At 50.2% G+C, this 24,888-nt stretch overlaps 1 protein-coding gene across 1 annotated transcript in view; it reads left to right on the top strand.

The window, feature by feature from the left end:
- The window catches only part of coasy (CoA synthase), a 99,539-nt gene that overhangs the window by 30,753 nt on the left and 43,898 nt on the right, over window positions 1-24,888 (top strand). Inside the window, exons 5-6 of the mRNA XM_038779773.1 lie at window positions 4,115-4,179; window positions 15,840-15,924. Coding sequence (XP_038635701.1) covers window positions 4,115-4,179; window positions 15,840-15,924 — 150 coding nt within the window. The remainder of the gene's footprint in view (window positions 1-4,114; window positions 4,180-15,839; window positions 15,925-24,888) is intronic.

Raw genomic sequence — 24,888 nt, 5'->3', positions numbered from 1 at the left:
CCACAGACCACAATCAGTAAGAATAAACAACAACACCTCATCTACGTTAGTCCTCGATACCAGGGTCCTGCAAGAGCTGCGTACTTAGCCCCCTCCTATACTTCTTGTACACACACAACTGCGTGGCAAAATTTGATTCCAAGTCCATCTACAAGTTTGCTAACGACATGACCATAGTGGGTCGGATCTCGAACAACAATGTGTCTTGAGTATAGGAGGGAGATAGAGAACCTAGTGGAGTGGTGTAACAACAACAATCTCTCCCTCAATGTCAGCAAAACTAAAGAGCTGATCATTGACTTCAGGAAACAAAGTACTGTACACATCCTGTCAGCATCAACGGGGCCGAGGCGGAGATGGTTAACAGCTCCATATTCCTAGGGGTGCACATCACCAAAATCTGTCCTGGTCCACCCTCGTCGCGCTACCACCAAGAAAGCACAACAGCGCCTATACTTCCTCAGGAAACTATGGAAACTCGGCATGTCCACACTGACTCTTACCAACTTTTATAGATGCACTATAGAAAGCATCCTATCGGGCTGCATCACAGCCTGGTATGATAACTGCTCAGCCCAAGACCGCAAGAAACTTCAGAGAGTCATGAACAATGCCCAGTCCAACACACAAGCCTGCCTCCCATCCATTGACTCCATCTACACCTCCCACTGCCGGAGGAAAGCGGGCAGCATAATCAAAGACCCCTCCCACCCGGCTTACTCACTCTTCCAACTTCTTCCATCGGGCAGGAGATACAAAAGTCTGAGAACACGCACGAACAGATTTAAAAACAGCTTCTTCCCCACTGTTACCAGACTCCTAAACAACCCTCTTATGGACTGACCCCATTAAGACTACACCCTGTATGCTTCACCCGATGCCGGGGTCTATGTATTTATATTGTGTACGTTGTGTTGCCCTGCTATGTATTTTCTTTTCATGCACTAAATTATCTGTTTGTGCAGCTCACAGAAAAATACTTTTCACTGGACACGTGACAATACACGTGACAATAAACAAATCTAAATCCAAGTGCTTCATTTCTTCCCTTCTACCATTTTTAGAATTCAGCATTTTCTTTTACTCTTGAGGAAAACCTTCATTTACGAATCACAACATTGCACTGTTATAGTCTCCTGGAAGATTGGCAACTTATTTCTGCATCTGTTATTTTTAAAAAGCCTTCCCTGGTGGCTCAATGAATTTGTCCAGTGAATAATTGAATCATCCAGATTGAAGAATCATTCCAGCCACAGCCTTGGTTCCAGCCACAGCCTTGGTTCCAGCCACAGCCTTGGTTCCAGCCACAGCCTTGGTTCCAGCCACAGCTTTGGTTCCAGCCACAGCTTTGGCTGCATTGCCAGTTGCATGCAGGGCAGTGAATATTGCTGGAAGTGGCTTCATTGTTTTGTGCACTCTCTGCAAAGTGGATGTTTTGAGGTCAGAGGAACATAGATTATGTACCAACAGGCCCATGATGTTGTGCTGAATTTTTGTCCTAGATTAAGAACAAATTAATCTACACGCCATCATTCTACCGTAATCCATGTACCTATCCAATAGCCACTTGAAGGTGCCTAATGTTTCCGACTCAACTACTTCCACAGGCAGTGCATTCCATGCCTCCACTATTCTCTGGGTAAAGAACCTACCTCTGACATCCCCCCTATATCTTCCACCATTCACCTTAATGTCCCCTTGTAATGGTTTGTTCCACTCGGGGGGGTGGGGAGAAGGTCTCTGACTGTCTACTCTACCTATTCCCCTGATCATCTTATAAACCTCTATCAAGTCGCCCCTCATCCTTCTCCATTCTAATGAGAAAAGGCCTAGCACCCTCAACCTTTCCTCGTAAGACCTACTCACCATTTCGGGCAACATCCTGGTAAATCTCCTTTGCACCTTTTCCAAAGCTTCCACATCCTTCCTAAAATGAGGTGACCAGAAATGCACACAGTACTCCAAATGTGGCCTGACCAAGGTTTTGTACAGCTGCATCATCACCTCACGGCTCTTAAATTCAATCCCTCTACGAATAAACGCTAGCACACCAGAGGCATTCTTCACAGCTCTATCCACTTGAGTGGCAACTTTCAAAGATCTATGAACATAGACCCCAAGATCTCTCTGCTCCTCCACATTGCCAAGAACCCTACCGTTAACCCTGTATTCCGCATTCATATTTGTCCTTCCAAAATGGACAACCTCACACTTTTCAGGGTTAAACTCCATCTGCCACTCCTCAGCCCAGCTCTGCATCCTATCTATGTCTCTTTGCAGCCAACAACAGCCCTCCTCACTATCCACAACTCCACCAATCTTCGTATCGTCTCCAAATTTACTGACCCACCCTTCAACTCCCTCATCCAAGTCATTAAGGATATGTGAGAAAAGCTTCCAATGTTCTGTTTTCTAACTTGCTGCGCTTTCATGCCCCTCATTTGAGGGTCTTTAGCAGCTCTTTATAGGGAGCTGAGAATTAAATTCAATCCCAGATTTCTGAAATACCACGTTGGTATCATTTAGCTCTACCATTTAAGCTAAACTTTGATGAATGTAGGAATTTCCGATATATTGTACTGTCTGTATTGGTGCAGTAAGGGCTAAAAGCCTGGGTTACTGTGTGTGTGACTGCTGTAGTCATGCTTTTTAAAATCCTGGTTTGAAAGGCAACAGGCTTTTTAGAGACTGGTGCAATAAAAGCATTGTAAAAGTTGGGCTAATAGAATTTTGTTTATATACAGAGGGTTCCCTGGGTAGTAGATAATTAGAGACATTTGTCGCGATGCTCCCAAAAAATCTCAAGTTAATTTGTGGCGGGTGTTTCCGGGAGTTTCCCCCCGCTATTCAATGACATTTAGTCACTTTTGGGCCCTGGCGAGTTTTGGGCCACCATTTTGAAAGGGTGCCCCAATCTCTAAGTGAGCTTGTGGGTCCCCCATACCTCCAAACCATGGACAATGTCACTCCCAACACATATGTACACTACCCCACACCTCCCAAGTGAGGTCACCCCGCGATAGGGCCCTTGAGGGTCCCCCCTCTTCAGCAACCTCCAAGCCCCCTTAGAGTACCCCCTCCCTTCCAGGACCCCCCATCCATCACCTCTCCAATCTCCCAGAAGCCCCTACTTACCTGCCCTGCACACCCCGCCCTTCAAACCCCCCTCCACCCTCATTTTATGGGCATGGCCCCCCTCACCCCTGGCCCTTGGCAGTGCCACCCTGGCACTCAGGCACCCTTGCACAGGACCCAGGCAGTGCTCCAGCTGGCTTGGCAGTGCCATCTGGGCACCTTGGCAGTGCCTAGATGCCTGCGTTACAGGGGAGGGCCAGGGAGTCACCCTGCACTTACCCTGACCACCCAGGGGTCTCCGATGGACCAGCACTTATCGGCGCCCAGCTACAGCTTCCCTGGGGAGGCCGGTTGGTCCCGCGTGAGTAGGTCGTATGTAGATTTAGTACCTATGTCCAGGAGAGTCGTTAGGTCGCTCCCATTTGGGACAGAGTTCCGACTGACGTCTTGTGGGACTTCGGAGGGTCTTGCGCGCCATGGAGCCTGTCGGGAGGCTCGCTGGAGGGCTTTCCCGGGATTCTCCGGCCGCGTTGTGCTCTCGCTTGATATTAAAGTTAATTATTAAAGTAATAACGTTTTGGGCCGCCATTTTGAAAGGGTGCCCCAATCTCTAAGTGAGCTTGTGGGTCCCCCATACCTCCAAACCATGGACAATGTCACTCCCAACACATATGTACACTACCCCACACCTCCCAAGTGAGGTCACCCCGCGATGGGCCCCTTGAGGGTCCCCCCCTCTTGTTAAATACAACATATCCCTATTTGTGTGGGAGTCACTCCTGCAGTGAGGTATCCTTTCCTCACAGTCTTACAAATTAAATGAAATATTGGGGTTTCTGTCCAGTATCCTAGCGACTGTTGGGGTCTGATCCGGGATCTTAATAACTGCAACCCCAATTTAGATATTCAGGTGTAATATACTGCTAATTAAGTGGCAATTTGGTGAGGTTCCACTTATTAACTTTCCTTTGCTTGTTGAATAAACAGCGACTCTGCAGTTATGTTATAATTACTATTCTCATGGTGTTTTTTATTGTAGATATTTTACTCAAAGATGGAACAGTTGATCGAAATGCTTTGGGAAAGAGAGTTTTTGGAGATATCGTAAGTACATGATGTGGAATTTTCAAAGTGTATTTGGTGTTTATTTTCAGTTTATACTGCTTTACCACTTTCTTATTATTAGATCAGTCTGAAGAATATAGTGCTGAATAATTCTGCTCGGGTTAGGGTAGCATAACTCCTGTCAGAATGGAGGCAGAGGATTGAATGTTATGTTAACATTGGCTCAAGAGACCATTGTTTTGAGACTCTGATTTTCATGCAAAAGTCTTAATTTCTTTATACTTTCTATTCTTTGTTGCTATCATATATGCAAATTCGGCACTTTAAACATCAAGGTGTTTTATTTTTGTGAAATTTGAAGCATCTTTTCCAACATTAATAATACTGTACGGAATCACTAAATATTTATTTATTTATTTTAAAATTTAGAGTACCCAATTACTTTTTTCCAATTAAGGGGCAGTTTACCTACCAATTCACCTACCCTGCACATCATTGTGGGGGTGAGACTCACGCAGACATGGGGAGAATGTGCAAACTCCACATGGACAGTGGCCTAGGGCCAAGATCGAACCCAGGCTCTTAGCGCCATAAGCAGCAGTGCTAACCACTGCGGCACCGTGCCACCCTTGAGTCACTAAATATTGATGATTAAATATTTAGATTTGCAACTTGGCAAATATTGTGGTTGTGAAACACTTTGGAACATAAATGGTCAGTTTCTCATACCACTAACAGTTCTCTCTCTCTTCAGGTACTGACCCCTCTCCCTCAAGTCTGCCATCAGCCGTATCCTTAAAAAATAGCCTTTGTCCCCCAAAGAATAAAGAACAAACAAAATTACAGCACAGGAACAGGCCCTTCGGCCCTTCCAAGCCTGTGCCGACCATGCTGCCCACCTAAACTAAAATCTTCTGCACTACCAGGATCCGTATCCCTCTATTCCCATCCTATTCATGTATTTGTCAAGATGCCCCTTAAATGTCATTATTGTCCCTACTTCCACCACCTCCTCCAGCAGCAAGTTCCAGGCACCCACTACCCTCTGTGTAAAAAAAGTTGCCTCGTACATCTCCTCTAAACCTTGCCCCTCACACCTTAAACCTATGGCCCCGAGTAATTGACCCCTCTACCCTGGGAAAAAGCCTCTGACTATCCACTCTGTCTATGCCCTTCATAATTTTGTAGACCTCTATCAGGTCGCCCCTCAACCCCAGTCGTTCCAGTGAGAACAAACCGAGTTTATTCAACCTCTCTCATAGCTAATGCCCTCCATACTAGGCAACATCCTGGTAAATCTCTTCTGCACCCTCTCAAAAGCCTCCACATCCTTCTGGTAGTGTGGCGACCAGAATTGAACTCTATACTCCAAGTGTGGCCTAACTAAGGTTCTATACAGCTGCAACATGACTTGCCAATTCTTATACTCAATGCCCCGGCCAATGAAGGCAAGCATGCTGTATGCCTTCTTGACTACCTTCTCCACCTGTGTTGCCCCTTTCAGTGACCTGTGGACCTGTACACCAAAATTTCTGACTGTCAATACTCTTGAGGGTTCTACCATTCACTGTAAATTCCCTACCTGCATTAGACCTTCCAAAATACATTACCTCACATTTGTCCGGATTAAACTCCATCTGCCATCTCGCCGCCCAAGTCGCCAAACGATCTAAATCCTGCTGTATCCTCTGACAGTCCTCATCACTATCCGCGATTCCACCAACCTATTTAAAAAAAATAATAATTTTATTGAAATTTTTACAAAATACAAAATATAAACTTCTTAACTCTATTAACAAAAAACCGCGGTAACACCCCATGAACAGTACCCCCCCCCCCCCCCCAGCTTCGAGAGCAACTTCAAACAAAAAGAAAGAACAAAAACAAAGAAAAAGAAAGAAGAGAAAAACACAAGAGAAAAAAAAAGAGAGAGAGATAGACCCTCCACCAACCCATGTGCACAGTTCTCCCTCCCCCCAATCCTTACGTGCCCCCCCCCCCCCCCCCCCCCCCACCCCCTACCCCGGGTTGCTGCTGCTATCGGCCTATTTCCCTACCGTTCCGCCAGGAAGTCCAGAAAAGGCTGCCACCGCCTGAAAAACCCTTGTACTGATCCCCTCAGGGCAAATTTCACCCTCTCCAATTTAATGAACCCCGCCATATCAGAGATCCAGGCTTCCACGCTTGGGGGCCTCGCATCCTTCCATTGGAGCAAGATCCTCCGCCGGGCTACTAGGGACGCAAAGGCCAGAACACCGGCTCCACTGCAACCCCAAAAATTGCGAGTCCCCAGCCTGGCTCGACCCTGTATCCCACCACCCTCGACACCGTCTTTGCTACCCCCTTCCAAAACTCCCCCAACGCTGGGCACGCCTAAAACATATAGGCGTGGTTCGCTGGGCTCCCCGAGCACCTAGCACATCTGTCCTCTCCCCCGAAAACCTACTCATCCTCGAACCAGTCATGTGGGCCCTATGCAGCACTTTGAACTGTATGAGGCTAAGCCTCGCACAGGAAGAGGAAGAATTCACTCTCTCCAGGGCATCCGCCCACGTCCCCTCCTCAATCTCCTCCCCCAGCTCCTCTTCCCATTTCCCCTTCAGTTCCTCCACCGAGGCCTCGTCTACCTCCTGCATTACCCGTTATATGTCCAAGATCCTCCCTCCTCCGACCCACACCCCCGAGAGCACCCTATCCCGCACCCCTCGTGGGGGCAGCAAGGGGAACCCCTCCACCTGCTGCCTGGCAAACGCCCTCACCTGGATGTACCTAAACATGTTCCCCGGGGGGAGCCCAAACTTCCCCTCTAACTCCCCCAAGCTCGCGAACCTCCCCTCCACAAACAGGTCCCTCAACCTCCTAACCCCTACCCTGTGCCAGCCCAGAAATCCGCCATCAATGCTCCCTGAGACGAACCGATGGTTCCCCCGTATCGGGGCCTCCATCGAGCCCCCCATTTCTCCCCTGTGCCGTCTCCATTGCCCCCAAATTTTGAGGGTAACCGCCACCACCGGGCTCGTGGTATACCTCGTTGGAGGGAGCGGCAGCGGCGCCGTTACTAGCGTTTCCAGGCTCGTGCCCACACAAGACGCCGCCTCCACCCTCTTCCACGCTGCCCCCTCCTCGTCCATTACCCACTTACGCACCATCGCTGCGTTGGCCGCCCAGTAGTACCTACAGAGGTTGGGCAACGCCAGCCCCCCCCATATCCCTGCCTCGTTCCAGGAACACTCTTCGAACCCTCGGAGTCCCATGCGCCCACACAAATCCCGTGATACTGCTGTTGACCCTCCTGAAAAAGGCCTTCGGGATAAGGATGGGGAGGCACTGGAACAGGAACAAAAACCTCGGGAGCACCGTCATCTTGACGGACTGCACCCTCCCCGCCAGTGACAGCGGTAACATATCCCATCTCTTAAACTCCTCCTCCATCTGCTCCACCAATTTTGTGAGGTTGAGCCTGTGCAGGGCCCCCCAGCTCCCCGCCACCTGGACCCCTAGGTACCTGAAACTCTTCCCTGCCTGCTTCAATGGGAGCTTACCAATCCCCTCCTCTTGATCCCCCGGATGCACCACAAACACCTCACTCTTGCCCAGGTTCAGCTTGTACCCCGAGAAGCCCCCGAATTCCCTCAGAATCCTCATCACCTCCGGCATCCCCCCCACCGGGTCCGCCACATACAGCAACAGGTCGTCCGTGTACAGCGACACTCGATGCTCCTCCCTCCCCCCCCCCCCCCCCCCCCCCCCCCCGCACCAGGCCCCTCCAGTTCCCTGACTCCCGCAGTGCCATGGCCAGGGGCTCAATCGCCAATGCGAAGAGCAAGGGGGACAGGGGGCATCCCTGTCTCGTCCCCCGATGCAGCCGAAAGTACTCCGACCTCCTCCTATTCGTGGCTACACTCGCCATCGGGCCTCGTAGAGCAGCCTCACCCACCGGATAAACCCCTCCCCAAACCCAAACCTCTCCAACACCTCCCACAAGTACTCCCACTCAACCCTATCGAAGGCCTTCTCCGCGTCTAACGCCACCACTATCTCTGCCTCCCCTTCCACAGCCGGCATCATAATGACATTGAGAAGCCTTCGCACGTTTGTGTTCAGCTGCCTTCCCTTCACAAACCCCGTCTGGTCCTCATGTATGACCCCAGGCACACAATCCTCTATTCTAGTGGCCAGGATCTTTGCCAGCAGCTTAGCATCGGCGTTCAGCAGCGAAATCGGCCTATATGATCCACACTGCAGAGAGTCCTTGTCCCGCTTCAGGATCAAGAAAATCAGCGCCCGTGACATAGTTGGGGGCAGAGCCCCCCCCCCTCCCTTGCCTCGTTAAAGGTCCAGACCAACAGAGGGCCCAGCAGGTCCAAATACTTTTTATAGAATTCAGCCGGGAACCCGTCCGGCCCCGGCGCCTTCCCCGACTGCATGCTCCCTATCCCCTTGACCACCTCCTCCAGCTCGATCGGCGCCCCCAGTCCCTCCACCTGCTCCTCTTCCACCCTCGGGAAAAGCAACCTGTCCAGGAAGCGCCCCATTCCACCCTCCTCCACCGGGGGCTCAGACCGGTACAGTTCCCCATAGAAGTCCCTGAAGACCCCATTGACATCTACCCCCCTCTGCACCACCTTCCCAGCTCTATCCATCACTCCCCAATCTCCCTGGCCGCGTCTCGCTTCCAGAGCTGGTGCGCCAGCATCCTGCTCGCCTTCTCCCCGAGTTCATACACCGCCCCCTGTACTTTCCTCCACTGGGCTTCCGCCTTTCTGGTCGTCAGTAGGTCAAATCTGGCCTGAAGGCTACGCCTCTCCCCCAGCAATCCCTCCTCTGGGGCCTCCGCATATCTCCTATCCACCTGCACCATCTCCCCTATCAGTCTTTCCCTTTCCTTCTGCTCCCCCCTCTCCCTATGGGTTCGGATGGAGATCAATTCCCCCCTCATCACCGCCTTCAATGCCTCCCAGACCGTCCCCACCCGGACCTCCCCGTTATCATTGGCCTCGAGGTATCTCTCGATACACCCCCGGACCCTCCCGGCCACCTCCTCACCTGCCAGCAGCCCCACCTCCATGCGCCAGAGCGGACGTTGGTCCCTCTCTTCCCCCAGCCCGAGGTCCATCCAGTGCGGGGCATGATCTGAAATGGCAATGGCGGAGTATTCCACATCCTCCACCCTCGACACCAGCCCCCTGCTCAGGACAAAAAAAATCAATCCTCGAGTAGGCCTTATGTACGTGGGAGAAAAACGAGTATTCCCTGGCCCTTGGCCTCGCAAACCTCCAAGGGTCCACCCCCCCCCATCTGGTCCATAAATACCCTCAACACCTTAGCCGCCGCCGACCTCCTATCCGTCCGGGACTTGGATTGATCCAATGGGGGATCCAGTACTGTGTTAAAGTCTCCCCCCATGATCAGGAATGCGGCCCAACATACGCATGAACCCCGCATCGTCCCAATTTGGGGCATAGACATTCACTAACACCACCCGCTCCCCCTGCAGCTTGCCACTCACCATCACGTACCGCCCGCCACTGTCAGCCACCACCTTCAACGCTTCAAATGACACCTTCTTCCCCACCAGGATCGCCACCCCCTTGCTCTTCTCATCCAGCCCTGAGTGGAACACTTGGCCCACCCACCCCTTCCTCAGCCGGACCTGGTCCACCACTCTCAGGTGTGTCTCCTGGAGCATGGCCACCTCCGCCTTCAGTCCCTTCAGGTGCGCAACTACTCGGGCCCATTTGACCGGCCCATTCAGCCCCCTCACATTCCAGGTTATCAGCCGGATCCGAGGGCTCCCTGCCCCCTTCCCCTGCCGATTAGCCATACCCCATCCCTTGCCCACCTCTGGCCAGCGTCCCACGCTCTGCCAGTTTCCCACGGCGGCAACTCCCCCCCTCCAGCACCCCCTGCGTCTTCCAGCTCCTGCCTGACCGTTTCAGCAGCAACCCGGTCGACCCCCCCCCCCCCCCCCCCCCCCCCCCCCCCAGGCTAGGACCCCTCCTAGCCGCGCCTCCCCCTCTACAGCACTCCCGTGATCCAGCTATCTTCTACTGACCCCGGCGGCTCCCGCCCTACTTTCGGCTCCTCCCAACGTGGGACTGCCCCTCCTCCATTGTGCCCGTCAACACGTCCACCCTCACCCGCTCCTGCGCGGGAAAATGAAACCCGCCCCCCTCCCTCTCCCAGCGCGGGAACCCCGCAGAAAGCCCGCGCTTTTGCCCTGCCGGCCCCGCCTCCTCCAGGGCCACTCCCCTTGTCAGTCCACCCCACCAGCTCCCTGAACACCCCGTTTACCCCTCAGTCCGAACCCATCCACCCAACCCCTGCTTGAAAACCCATACAAAAAACACCCGTACGACATCACCCCACCCACCCTAAGGCCACCCCACCTCTTACCCTAAACCCCGCCAATACCAATACAGTATAAATAACTACAGTATTATACAGCATCCCCTATCCGGAGGACCCTCAGTTTGAGTCCAGCTTCGCGGCTTGCACGAAGGCCCACGCCTCCTCCGGGGACTCAAAGTAGTGGTGTCGATCCTTGTAGGTGACCCACAGACGCGCCGGCTGCAGCATTCCAAACTTCACCTTCCGTCTGTGTAGCACCGCCTTCGTCCGGTTAAACCTGGCCCTCCGCCTCGCCACTTCCGCACTCCAGTCCTGGAAGATCCGCACCTCCGTGTTCTCCCATTTGCTGCTCCGCTCCTTCTTAGCCCACCGGAGCACACACTCACGATCCACGAACCGGTGGAACTGCACCAATACCGCCCGCGGCGGCTCGTTCGGCTTGGGCCTCCTAGCCAGAATTCTGTGGGCCCCCTCCAACTCCAAGGGCCCCTGGAAGGACCCAGCCCCCATCAGCGAGTTCAGCATCATCACCACATAGGCCGCTAGGTCCGACCCCTCCAGCCCCTCCGTGAGGCCCAGGATCCGTAAATTCTTTCTCCTCGACCAGTTATCCAGCTCCTCGAACCGCTCCTGCCATCTTTTATGGAGCGCCTCGTGCATCTCCACCTTCCCGACCACGGCCGCGACCTCGTCCTCCCTCTCGGCGGCCTGCTGCTGCAGCTCCCGGATCGCAGCCCCCTGGGCTGTCTGGGTCTCCATCAGTTCCCTGTTGGTTACCTTGATGGACTCCAGCAGCTCCACCTTCAGCCCCTGGAAGCAGCGCAGCAGAGTTGCCTGCTGTTCCTGGACCCACTTCTTCAGCTCCTCGAAACTTTCTCCGGCCGCCATTTTGTTTTTCGGGTCCCGATTTTTTTTTTTGGGTGTTTCTTCCGTCGTTTCTCTCCCTGCCCCGCTCCTGGTCCGGACCATGGGACCACTGGGGCGACTCCTGGCCTCTTCCCCCGTCGGGGTTTGCCTCTTCAGCTCCGTTGGGGGCCTTTAAAAAAGCCCAGAAGTCAGTTTATCTCGGGAGCCGCCGAACGTGCGGCTCAGCTGTGCATTGCCGCCACCGGAAGTGATTCCACCAACCTTTGTGTCGTCTGCATACTTACTAATCAGACTAGTTACATTTTCCTCCAAATCATTTATATATACTATGAACAGCAAAGATCCCAGCATTGATCGCTGTGGAACACCACTAATCACAGATCTCCAATCAGAAAGGCACCCTTCCATTGCTATTCTCTGCCTTCTATAACCTAACCAGTTCTGTGTCCATCTTGCCAGCTCACCTCTGATCCCGTGTGACTTCACCTTTTGTACCAGTCTGCCATGAGGGACCTTGTCAAAGGCCTTACTGAAGTCCATATAGACAACATCCACTGCCCTACCTGCATCAATCATCTTTGTGACCACTTCGAAAAACTTTATCAAGTTAGTGAGACATGACCTCCCCTTCACAAAACCGTGCTGCCTCTCGCTAATACGACCACGTTCTTCCAAATGGGAATAAGATCCTGTCAAAGAATTCTCTCGAATAATTTCCCTACAGGCTCACCGGCCTGTAGTTCCCTGGATTATCCTTGCTACCCTTCTTGAACAAAGGAACAACATTGGCTATTCTTCAGTCCTCCTGGACATCACCTGAAGACAGTGAGGATCCAAAGATTTCTGTCAAGGCCTCAGCAATTTCCTCTCTTGCCTCCTTCAGTATTCTGGGGAAGATCCCATCAGGTCCTGGGGACTTATCCGCCTTAATATTTTTCAAGACGCCCAACACCTCGTCTTTTTGGATCTCAATGTGACCCAGGCTATATTCACACCCTTCTCCAGACTCAACATCCACCAATTCCTTCTCTTTGGTGAATACTGATGTAAAGTATTCATTTAGTACCTCACCCATTTCCTCAGGCTCCACACATAGATTCCCTTCAGTGGGCCAACCCTTTTCCTGACTACCCTCTTGCTTTTTATGTACGTGTAAAAAGCCTTGGGATTTTCCTTAACATTATTTGCCAATGAGTTTTTGTGACACCTTTTAGTCTTCCTGACTTCTTGCTTAAGTTCCTTCCTACTTTCCTTATATTCCACACAGGCTTTGTCTGTTCCCAGCCTTCTAGCCCTGACAAATGCCTCCTTTTTCTTTTTGACGAGGCCTACAATATCTCTCCTTATCCAAGGTTCCTGAAATTTGCCATATTTATCCTTGTTCCTCACAGGAACATGCCGGTCTTGAATTCCTTTCAACTGACATTTGAAAAGTGTTGATGGTGGAGGATTCAGCAATGATAATGTCATTGAATGTCACGGGGAGATGGTCATTAAATGGCACTTGTATTGTGATTGTTACTTGTCACTTATCAACTCAAGTTTGAATGTTGTTCAGCTCTTGCCTAATAAGAATATGGAGTGCTTCTGTGGTGTCCAAAATAGTACTAAACACTGTGCAATAATCAGTGAACATCTCCAATTTTAGCCTTATCATGGAGAGAAGGTCATTGATGAAGGAGCTGGAGATACAACCCTACCTTGTAGAACACCTGCAGCAATGTCCTGGGCTAAGGTGATTAGGTTCCAATAACCACAACCATCTCCCTTTGTGCTGCATATAACTCCGAACAGTTGAAAGTTTTCTCCCTTATTCCCATTGACCTCAAATTTTGTGAGGGCTCCTTGAGGCCTCACTCTGCTTTTGACATCAAGGCAGCATTTTACAGTCACTTTCACCTCACTTCTTGGGTAGAATTTTAAGAATAGAGAAATACAGCACAGAACAGGCCCTTCGGCCCACGATGTTGCGCCGAACTTTTGTCCTAGGTTAATCAAAGAATTTTGGACAATTTTTGAGGTGACCAGAACTGCACACAGTACTCCAAATGTGGCCTGACCAAGGTTTTGTACAGCTGCATCATCACCTCACGGCTCTTAAATTCAATCCCTCTGCTAATGAACGCTAGCACACCATAGGCCTTCTTCACAGCTCTATCCACTTGAGTGGCAACTTTCAAAGATCTATGAACATAGACCCCAAGATCTCTGTGCTCCTCCACATTGCCAAGAACCCTACCATTAACCCTGTATTCCGCATTCATATTTGTCCTTCCAAAATGGACAACCTCACACTTGTCAGGGTTAAACTCCATCTGCCACTTCTCAGCCCAGCTCTGCATTCTATCCATGTCTCTTTGAAGCCGACAACAGCCCTCCTCACTATCCACAACTCCACCAATCTTCGTATCATCTGCAAATTTACTGACCCACCCTTCAACTCCCTCATCCAAGTCGTTAATGAAAATCACAAACAGCAGAGGACCCAGAACTGATCCCTGCTGTACGCCACTGATAACTGGTTTCCAGGTTGAATATTTGCCATCCACCACCACTCTCTGTCTTCTATCTGTTAGCCAGTTTGTTATCCAACTGGCCAAATTTCCCACTATCCCATGCCTCCTTTCTTTCTGCACAAGCCTACAATGGGGAATGGTGAGCGATTGGTGCTTAACATCCTGAGATTCAGCACCTAATGTGCAGCCACCAACCCTCGAACTCCCACTGCCATTTAACGCTGATTTGATTATTGAGTGGCAATGGGCGGGACTTCCATCCGCCCTTGGAAGGGAGTTCAGCTTTTGCGAGGTGTTGGCCAATCTGATTGACCAGAAGTGGTACTGCAACCTCTGTGCCTCAGACTAAGTCCTGAGCGGGAGGGAAGGGGAAGCCTGGTGTGGGGCAGAGGTGGCATCAGGCCAAAAGGGAAGTGGGTCCCAGAGCTCCAAAGTCCAGGGTGGGAGGGCACCCCAACTCTGAGGGGGCCCTTAGAGTGAGGCCATTCCCCCTTTCTGCTGAAAATGGGGAAAGGTGTAACTGTCATTTTCCCACCATACCCACATTCACTCCGGCCAGCCTTCAAATTGAGACTGGGTGATATGAGGGCCTGAAGTGGCCACTAAGTGGTCATTTAAAGGTTTTAATAGGTGAATGGGCAGGTTTTCCACTGAGGCCCTGCCCGCCCAAAGGTGAAATTATGGTCACGATTTAATGGCCACGCTGCGCCCAAAAAACAGCTCGCCGCGGTGCAGCATAGCCAATAAAAGCCAGGAGACCCCGCTCCCGGGACCTACCTGGCTCCCGGGACCTACCTGGCTCCCGGGATCTACCCCGCTTCCAGGATGTACCTGGTTCCCGGGATCTACCCGGCTCCGAAGGCCTCTAGAGATCTAACGCAAACTTGCGAGACGTTGCGATGTAAATCCTAACCATTGTGGCCGGGGCCACCTTTTGGCAAATCTGCATATTCGAGCGAGACAGCTCGTCTCACTTTAATGTGCAGATTCCTGAGGTACCCGAGGCGTGCATGTCCTTGGGGAAAGATGGTATCCTGGCACTGCCAAGGTTCCCAGGTGACACTGCCAGTTTGGCAGGTTGGCACTGTCAAGGTGCCAAGCTGGCATTTTTCGCATAGTGGCAATCAGGCCAGGGATGCCCTGCGCAGGTGTTGGGGGAATACGGGGGGGGGGGGGGGGGGGGGGGGGGGGAGCCCTCCCACAGTGCGCGGGAACTTGGGAGGGATAGGTCGATGTTTTCTCCGGGGCCTCCAGAGATCGGAATGCCCTTTAAAAGCGGTGTCCCCATCTCTCGGTACTCTGAGGACTTCCGGCCGTGTAGCTCCTCAGTGCACAAAACAGGGCCAAGTGCAGCCCCGGCTTCCATTCCCTGCTGAGGCCCCCTATCTAACATTTAATAGTGTTGCGTTTCGCGGCACTGCAAACTTAATTAATAACGGGATCAGGGGTTATGGGGAGAAGGCAGGAGAATGGGGGTGAGAAAAATATCAGCCGTGATTGAATGGTGGAGCAGACTAGATGGGCCGAGCAGCCTAATTCTGCTGCTATGTCTTATGGTCTTAAACGCGCTCACTATGGGACTCTGTTCCCATTTCGTTAAATCGTGCCCAATGTCTGGGTTTGGGTGGGCGGATTCTCAGGGGGAACCCCAGCCATTCAATTTTACAGCGTGCCATCTTCCCCAATCCATGTTGGGGCGACGTAAAATTCTGTCCCTTGAGTTCAACTCTTTTGACCCTGATTGGAGCTGCGCTGTAATGAAACTTGGAGCCAAGTGACTCTGGTAGAACCCAAACTGAGCATTGGTGAATATGTTATTATTGTGTAAGTGCAACATGGTGTCAACAACACCTTCCACCATCTCTTGTTGATGACTTTTCAACTATTTGAACTACGTGCTTTTTAGCTGGAGTGCCACATTTCCTGGAAAAAATGTACTTTTATAGTATCTATTTTCTGTTTAAGGAAGAACTCAAAAGTGTAACGGACATTGTCTGGCCAGAGACCGCCATTCTGGTGAAGCAAAAAATCGCTGATGCTGGTGCAGAAGGTAAGTGCCAAGGATCTAACATTACAATGCCATGTTGATGTGTAAAATAGCTTGAATTGAATTTGTACTTCTTGCTCTTCAAAATGCCCTTTGTGGTAATGTACTTTGTGTAATCAAAGCTTCAGTTCATGTAGAAGAGATGTTGACTTCTGTGTTCTGTTATAATTTATGTATTGAATGCGATCCAAGTTGTGTCCTGCAGGATGTCTGAATAACTGTCCTTACTGCAGATGCTGGAATCTGAAACAAAAACAGGAAATGCTGGACAATCTCAGCAGGTCTGACAGCATTTGTGAAGAGAGAAGGGAGCTAAGGTTTTGAGTCTGAATGACTCTTTGTAACAAACAGTTCACAATTACCCCTTGACACAACTGCACAATTTCCCATTAAACAACAAGAAAGAAACATACAGCCCTTAACCAGCTTACAATTAGTAGGGCATAGAGCAATGTCATATGAGGAACGGTTGAGGACTCTGGGTCTGTATGCGTTAAGAGTTTAGAAGGATGAGGGAGGACCTTATTGAAACTTATAGGATATTGCAAAGCCTGGATCGAGTGGACGTGGAGAGAATGTTTCCACTTGTAGGAAAAAGAAGAAGCAGAGGACACAACCTCAGACTAAAGGGGCGATCCTTTAAAACGGAGATGAGGAGGAATTTCTTCAGCCAGAGGGTGGTGAATCTGTGGAATTCTTTGCCGCAGAAGGCTGTGGAGGCCAAATCACTGAGTGACATTAAGACAGAGATAGATAGGTTCTTGATTAATAAGGGGATCAGGTGTTATGGGGAGAAGGCAGGAGAATGGGGATGAGAAAAATATCAGCCATGATTGAATGGCGGAGCAGATTCGATGGGCCGAGTGGCCTATTTCTTCTCCTATGTCTTATGGGTAATACTTGCTTTATAAGTCAGATTTGGCTCCAGTTGGAATGCCTTCAGACTGAATTTCTTCAATTAGCTGCTTCAGCTAGGTGTTTTCAGCCTCTTGTCTTCAGACAAGACTGCTCTGTTTTAAAATATTATTCCTCTTTTTTTAACTATCCTACTTGGAAAGAATTGTCGACTCGGAGTCAGGCAGATCAGAACTCAGCTCCTCTTTCTCTCAAAGCTTCTCTAAATTTACTGCCTCTCTGAGCTCCACCCAGCAATTCCCTCATCTCTCCAAGCATAAAAAATAAATGATTTCTGCAGGCACATTAATTCCCCAGGGATTTCCCCAAGCAAACCATTATGCTTTAGCCCAAGCTCATAGACACATTCCTTATCAATTTCACCTGCAGTTTCCTGAAAGCAAACAAAAAGTCCTTTTTAAACAAACACATTCTAACCCCAGGTTTTTAACCCATAAATTTATATTCCAACTTTTCTAATATCTTCCAATCATCACATTATTGGCAAGGCACGGGAATCAATAATTAAGATGAAATAGCTAATCATTTAGGAAAGTTGAATATAATCAAACCAGTCAACATGCTTTTATGAAAGGCAAATTATGTTTGACAAATTTCCCAGAATTCTTTGAGGATCCAACAGGGAAAGTCGACAGAGGAAACAGAGGCAGATGTAATGTATTTAGATTTCCAAAATGCATTTGACAAGGTGCTGGATAAGAAGCTGGTGTATAAAGTAAAGCCCATGGAATTGGAGGAAGTATGTTAGCATGGATTGAAAACTGGCTGTCACATTTCAAACCGAGAGTTGGAATAAATGAGTCCTTTTCAGAGTGGAAAGTTGTAACTAGTGGAGTACCGCGGGATCAGTTCTTGGCCCGCAATTGTTCACTATTTACATTGATGACCAGAAGGAAGGAACAGAATGTAAAGTTTCCGAATTCGCTGATGATATTGAAATAGGTAGAAGGACAATTTGTGATGATGATATAGTGATTCTACAAGTGGATATCGATAGAAATAGAGAAATACAGCACAGAACAGGCCCTTCGGCCCATGATGTTGTGCCGAACTTTTATCCAAGGCTAATCATAGAATTTTGGACACTAAGGGCAATTTATCATGACTAATCCACCCAACCTGCACATCTTTGGACTGTGGGAGGAAACCGGAGTACCCGGAGGAAACCCACGCACACACGGGGAGGATGTGCAGACTCCACACAGACAGTGACCCAAGTCGAAATCGAACTTGGGACCCTGGAGCTGTGAAGCAATTGTGCTATCCACAATGCTACCGTGCTGCCCTTAAGAAGAAATTAACCTACACTCCATTATTCTACCCTAATCCATGTACCTATCCAATAGCCGCTTGAAGGTCCCTAACGTTTCCGACTCAACTACTTCCACAGGAAGCGCATTCCATGCCCCCACTACTCTCTGGGTAAAGAACCTACCTCTGGCATCCCCCCCCTATATCTTCCACCATTTACCTTAAATTTATGTCCCCTTGTAATGATTTGTTCCACCCGGGGGAAAAGTCTCTGACTGTCTACTCTATCTATTCCCCTGATGATCTTATAAACCTCTATCAAGTCGCCCCTCATCTTTCTCCGTTCTAATGAGAAAAGGCCTAGCACCCTCAACCTTTCCTCGTAAGACCTACTCTCCATTCCAGGCAACATCCTGGTAAATCTCCTTTGCACCTTTTCCAAAGCTTCCACATCCTTCCTAAAATGAGGTAACCAGAGCTGTACACAGTACTCCAAATGTGGCCTGATCAAGGTTTTGTACAGCTGCATCATCACCTCACGGCTCTTAAATTCGATCCCTCTGCTAATGAACGCTAGCACACCATAGGCCTTATTCACAGCTCTATCCGCTTGAGTGGCAACGTTCAAAGATCTATGAACATAGACCCCAAGATCTCTCTGCTCCTCTACATTGCCAAGACCGCTACCGTTAACCCTGTATTCCGCATTCATATTTGTCCTTCCAAAATGGACAACCTCACACTTGTCAGGGTTAAACTCCATCTGCCACTTCTCAGCCCAGCTCTGCATCCTATCTATGTCTCTTTGAAGCCGACAACAGCCCTCCTCACTATCCACATCTCCACCAATCTTCGTATCATCTGCAAATTTACTGACCCACCCTTCAACTCCCTCATCCAAGTTGTTAATGAAAATCACAAACAGCAGAGGACCCAGAACTGATCCCTGCGGTACGCCACTGGTAACTGGGCTCCAGGCTGAATATTTGCCATCCATCACCACTCTCTGTCTTCTATCGGTTAGCCAGTGCATTATCCAACTGGCCAAATTTCCCACTATCCCATGCCTCCTTCCTTTCTGCATAAGCCTACCATGGAGAACCTTATCAAATGCCTTACTAAAATCCATGTACACTACATCTACTGCTTTACCGTCATCCCACATGCTTGGTCACCTCCTCAAAGAAGTCAATAAGACTTGTAAGGCAAGACCTACCCCTCAAAAATCCGTGCTGACTATCCCTAATCAAGCAGTGACTTTCCAGATGCTTAGAAATCCTATCCATCAGTACCCTTTCCATTACTTTGCCTACTACCGAAGTAAGACTAACTGGCCTGTCGTTCCCAGGGTTATCCCTATTCCCTTTTTTGAACAGGGGCACGACATTCGCCACTCTCCAATCCTCTGGTACCACCCCTGTTGACAGCGAGGACGAAAAGATCATTGCCAACGGCTCTGCAATTTCATTTCTTGCTTCCCATAGAATCCTTGGATATATCCCGTCAGGCCCGGGGGACTTGTCTATCCCCACGTTTTTCAAAACGCCCAACACATCTTCCTTCCTAACAAGTATCTCCTCGAGCTTACCAGTCTGTTTCACACTGTCCTCTCCAACAATATGGCCCCTCTCGTTTGTAAATACTGAAGAAGAATACTTGTTCAAGACCTCTCCTATCTCTTCAGACTCGATACACAATCTCCCGCTACTGTTCTTGATCGGACCTACCCTCGCTCTAGTCATTCTCATATTTCTAACATATGTGTAAAAGGCCTTGGGGTTTTCCTTGTTCATCCTCGCCAAAGATTTTTGATGCCCTCTCTTAGCTCTCCTAATCCCTTTCTTCAGTTCCCTCCTCGCTATCTTGTATCCCTCCAGTGCCCTGTCTGAACCTTGTTTCCTCAGCCTTACATAAGTCTCCTTCTTCCTCTTAACATTCAACCTCTCTTGTCAACCATGGTTCCCTCACTCGACCATCTCTTCCCTGCCTGACAGGGACATACATATCAAAAACACGCAGTACCTGTTCCTTGAACAAGTTCCACATTTCACTTATGTCCTTCCCTGACAGCCTATGTTCCCAACTTCTGCACTTCAATTCTTGTCTGACAGCATTGTATTTACCCTTCCCCCAATTGTAAACCTTGCCCTGTTGCACGCACCTATCCCTCTCCATTACTAAAGTGAAAGTCACAGAATTGTGGTCACTACCTCCAAAATGCTCCCCCACTAACAAATCTATCACCTGCCCTGGTTCATTACCAAGTACCAAATCCAATATGGCCTCCCCTCTGGTCGGACAATCTACATACTGTGTTAGAAAAGCTTCCTGGACACACTGCATAAACACTACCCCATCCAAACTATTTGATCTAAAGAGTTTCCACTCAATGGGCACGATTCTCCGCAAATGCGGAGAGTCGTGAAGGCTGCCGTGAAACCGGCCGTGTTTTCCGGCAGCCTCTGCGGCCCCTCCCGGGACCCGATTCTGCTCCCCGGTCAGGGCTAGCAGTGGGGCCCCGTGTACCTCGGCATCGCAGGCTTAGCGAAATTCGCTACGCCCGCGCGCCAAAGTTAACGGCGGCTGACGCGCACGATGACGTCATCGCGCATATGCGTGAAACCCGCGTACGCGCGGGCTGGTATGCCCCTCAGCCGACCCGCGGACTGATCCAGCGGGGCGGCGGAGGAAGAAAGAGTGCGCGGCGTTCGGACCCGCTGCCCGCGATCGGTGCCCACTGATCGCGGGCCCATGGCACCCTTGGCACGGCCGTGGTGCGGCCGTGCCAATCGGTGCCATGGTTCCCCAGAACGGCACTTTGCGGCCGTTTTCACGAACGGTGAGAGCAGGTGTGTTGCCGTTCGTGAAAACGGCCGTAAAGGCCTGGGAAATCGGCCCATCGGCTAGGGGAGAAGCGCTGCTCGCCGTAAAAAAACGGCGAGCAGCGATTCGTATCGGGGGGCGGCCGTGGGGGGGGGGGGGAGAATAGCGGGAGGTCGGGAAAAATGTCGGGAAGGCCCTCCCGCTATTCTCCGACCCGTCGTGGGGGGCGGAGAATCGCACCCAATGTTTGGGAAGTTGAAGTCACCCATGACTACTACCCTGTGACTTCTGCACCTTTCCAAAATCTGTTTCCCAATCTGTACCTCCACATCTCTGCTGCTATTGGGGGGCCTATAGAAAACTCCCAACAAGGTGACTGCTCCTTTCCTATTTCTGACTTCAACCCATATTACCTCAGTAGGCAGATCCCCCTCGAACTGCCTTTCTGCAGCTGTTATACTATCTCTAATTAACAATGCCACCCCACCCACCTCTTTTACCATCCTCCCTAATCTTGTTGAAACATCTATAACCAGGGACTTCCAACAACCATTTCTGCCCCTCTTCTATCCAAGTTTCCATGATGGCCATCACATCGTAGTCCCAAGTGCCGATCCATGCCTTAAGTTCACCCACCTTATTCCTGATGCTTCTTGCATTGAAGTATACACACTTCAACCCATCTCCTTGCCTGCAAGTACTCTCCTTTGTCAGTGTTACCTTCCCCACTGCATCACTACGTGCTTTGGCATCCTGAATATTGGCTTCCTTAGTTGCTGGACTACAAATCCGGTTCCCATTCCCCTGCCAAATTAGTTTAAACCCTCCCGAAGACTTACTAGAAAACCTCCCCCTCAGGATATTGGTGCCCCTCTGGTTCAGATGCAACCCGTCCTGCTTGTACAGGTCCCACCTACCCCAGAATACGCTCCAATTATCCAAATACCTGAAGCCCTCCCTCCTACACCATTCCTGCAGCCACGTGTTCAACTGCACTCTCTCCCTATTCCTAGCCTCGCTATCACGTGGCACTGGCAACACACCAGAGATGACAACTCTGTCTGTCCTGGCCTTGAACTTCCAGCCTAACTCCCTAAACTTGTTTATTACCTCCACACCCCTTGTCCTACCTACATCGTTGGTACCAATGTGCACCACAACTTCTGGCTGCTCACTCCTCCCCCTTCAGGATCCTGAAGACACGATCTGAGACATCCCTGGCCCTGGCACCCGGGAGGCAACATACCTTCTGGGAGTCTCGCTCGCGCCCACAGAATCTCCTATCTATTCCCCTAACCATTGAATCTCCTATTACTATTGCTTTTCTATGCTCCCCTCTTCCCTTCTGAGCCCCAGAGTCAGTGCCAGAGACCTGGCCGCTAGGGCCTTCCCCCGGTAGGTCATCCCCCCCCCCCCCCCCCCCCCAACAGCATCCAAAACGGTATACTTGTTTTGAAGGGGAACGGCCATGAGGGATCCCTGCACTGTCTGCCTGTTAGTTTTCTTTTCCCTGACTGTAACCCAGCTACTCTTGTCCAGTACCTTGGGTGTGGCTACCTCCCTGTAACTCTTATCGATAACCCCCTCTGCCTCCCGGATGATCCGAAGTTCACCCAGCTCCAGCTCCAGTTCCCTAACGCGGTCTCTGAGGAGCTGGAGTTGGGTGCACTTCCCGCAGGTATAGTCAGCGGGGACACCAGTGGTATCCCTCACCACCCACATCCTACAGGAGGAGCATGCAACTGCCCTAGCCTCCATCCCCTCTTACTTTACAGAATTAGCTGCCCGTAGACCAACTGGACCTCCGCCCTCTGACTCTGCTTCCAGTCAGCTGTACTCTAAACTCCTGGCTCCCTTCACGCTCTTTGATAAATTTAGATTGGGTGACTGGGCAAAAACCTGGCAAATTAGTTTAATGTGGGGAAGTGTGAGGTCGTGAACAGGAGGAATCAAAAGGCAGATTATCTAAATGGAGAGAGACTGCAGGTGAGTGAAGTACAGAGGGATCTAGGTGTTCCAGTGAATGAATCATAATAAGGTAGCACGCAGGTCGAACAAGTTGTTAAGAAGGCATTTTGGCCTTTTTTGCAAAGTGAGTTTAAAAATTGGGAGGTTTTATTGTAATTGTCCAGGATGTTGGTGAGGCCTCACCTGGAATACTGAGTACAGTTTTGGTCCCCTTACCTAAAAAAGGAGATTCCCCGTGCTAATTCCTGTGATGAGAGACTAAATAGCCTGCGTCTGTATTTCTTGAAGTTTAGAAGAGTGAGGAGTGATCTTATTCAAACATACAAGACCCTGAGGGGGTTTGACAGGGTAGATGGTAAGATGTTTTCACGAGTGGGAGAGTCTCGAACAAGGGGACATAGCTACAAGATAAAGGGCTCTCCTGCAAGAACACTGAGAAAGGGCCGAGGAACTCCAGGCTTCCGTGGATTACAGCATCGGACGATCCGCATACAGGACAGTACTCGGGTGACCCACCCCCCGCCAAGTCAACAATCAGACGCAAGAGATAAGGAGCTGGGTTGACAGACACGAGACACCTCAAACAGATGGGATATCTTCCCAGAGGATTATGGAATGCAATTGCAAAGTTGCTGTACCTGCGATCGTAGGGCACTGCTGCCTCACGGCGCTGAGGACCCGAGTTTGATCCCGGCCTCCGGTCACTGTCCGTGTGGTGTTTGTACATTCTCCCCGTGTCTGCGTGGGTCTCACCCCCACAACCTAAAGATGTGCAGGGTAGCTGAATTGGCCACACAAAATTGGCCCTTAATTGGAAAAACATAATTGGGTACTCTAAATTTATTTTAATAAGACTATGGTCACTGGTCCCAAAGTAGTCCCCCACCGTCACCTCAGTCAATTGCCCTGCCCTATTTCCCAAGAGTAGGTTAAGATTTGCCCTTTCCCGAGTAGGACCCGCCAAATACTGCCCAAGGAAACTTTCTTGAACAGACTTAACAAATTCCACCCCATCTGAGCCCTTAACACAATGGCAGTCCCAGTCTATGTTAGGAAAATTAAAATCCCCTACTATGATAACCCTGTTATTCCTGCACGTCTTCCCAATCTCCATGCATATTTGTTCTTCTAATTCCCGTTGACTATTTGGAGCCCTATAGTACAACCCCAATAAGGTCACCATCCCTTTATTTCTTAGTTCCACCCACAAAGTCTGGCTGGATGATCCGTCGGTTATTTCATTTCTGACTACTGCCGTGATGCTCCCCTTAATCAAAAATACAACTCCCCCCCCCCCCCCCCCCCCCCCCCCCCCCCCCCCCCGCCCCCCCTCTCTTTCCTCCACCTCTATCCCGCCTAAAGCACCTGTTTTGGAACATTCAGCTGCCAGTCCTGTCCATCCTATACCATAGTTCAGTTCTGATTATAATATCCCAGTCCCACGTACCTATCCATGCCTTGAGTTAATCAGCCTTACCTGTCAGCCCTCTCGCATTGAAATAGATGCAATTTAATCCACCAGGTTTTCCCCACTCCCTGCCATGCTCCTGCCTATCATAGCTTGCTGTTGCTGAGTACTGCATCTTTTTCAGCCCCTTATTCACTTCCCTGCTGCTGAGGATCCCACCCCCCCCCCCGCCAATCTAGTTCAAACCCTTGGAGCACGAGATATCCGCTGCCGAGTACCAGTGCCCTAACTAAAAGCCAACAATCAGTGTTAGCATCCAATAGGTTCTGTTCAATGGATGTAAAATACACAGTACTTTAAACTAATAAGATGCAAGGTGCTCGATGGTGACCTGTTAATTATATTAAATTGTGTATAAGGATGAGTCAGCCAGCACAGGCTGTCTGCTGTGTTAGAGGGGAGTCCTGCAGTGAGCAATAAACATTCTCTACCTAAGCATCCTGGTATCCGGGTGGGATTCGCCAGCCTCCCAGCCATGTGTTTTTGCTGGTGAGAGGTAGTGCACATTCGCTGGGAAACCCGCAAGTGGGCAGGAGCAGAGA

The sequence above is a fragment of the Scyliorhinus canicula genome, chromosome 19, assembly GCF_902713615.1.
Source record: "Scyliorhinus canicula chromosome 19, sScyCan1.1, whole genome shotgun sequence".
NCBI lineage: Eukaryota > Metazoa > Chordata > Chondrichthyes > Carcharhiniformes > Scyliorhinidae > Scyliorhinus > Scyliorhinus canicula.
The sequence above is the reverse complement of the archived record's forward strand: the minus strand, read 5'-3'. Positions and strand labels throughout refer to the sequence as shown.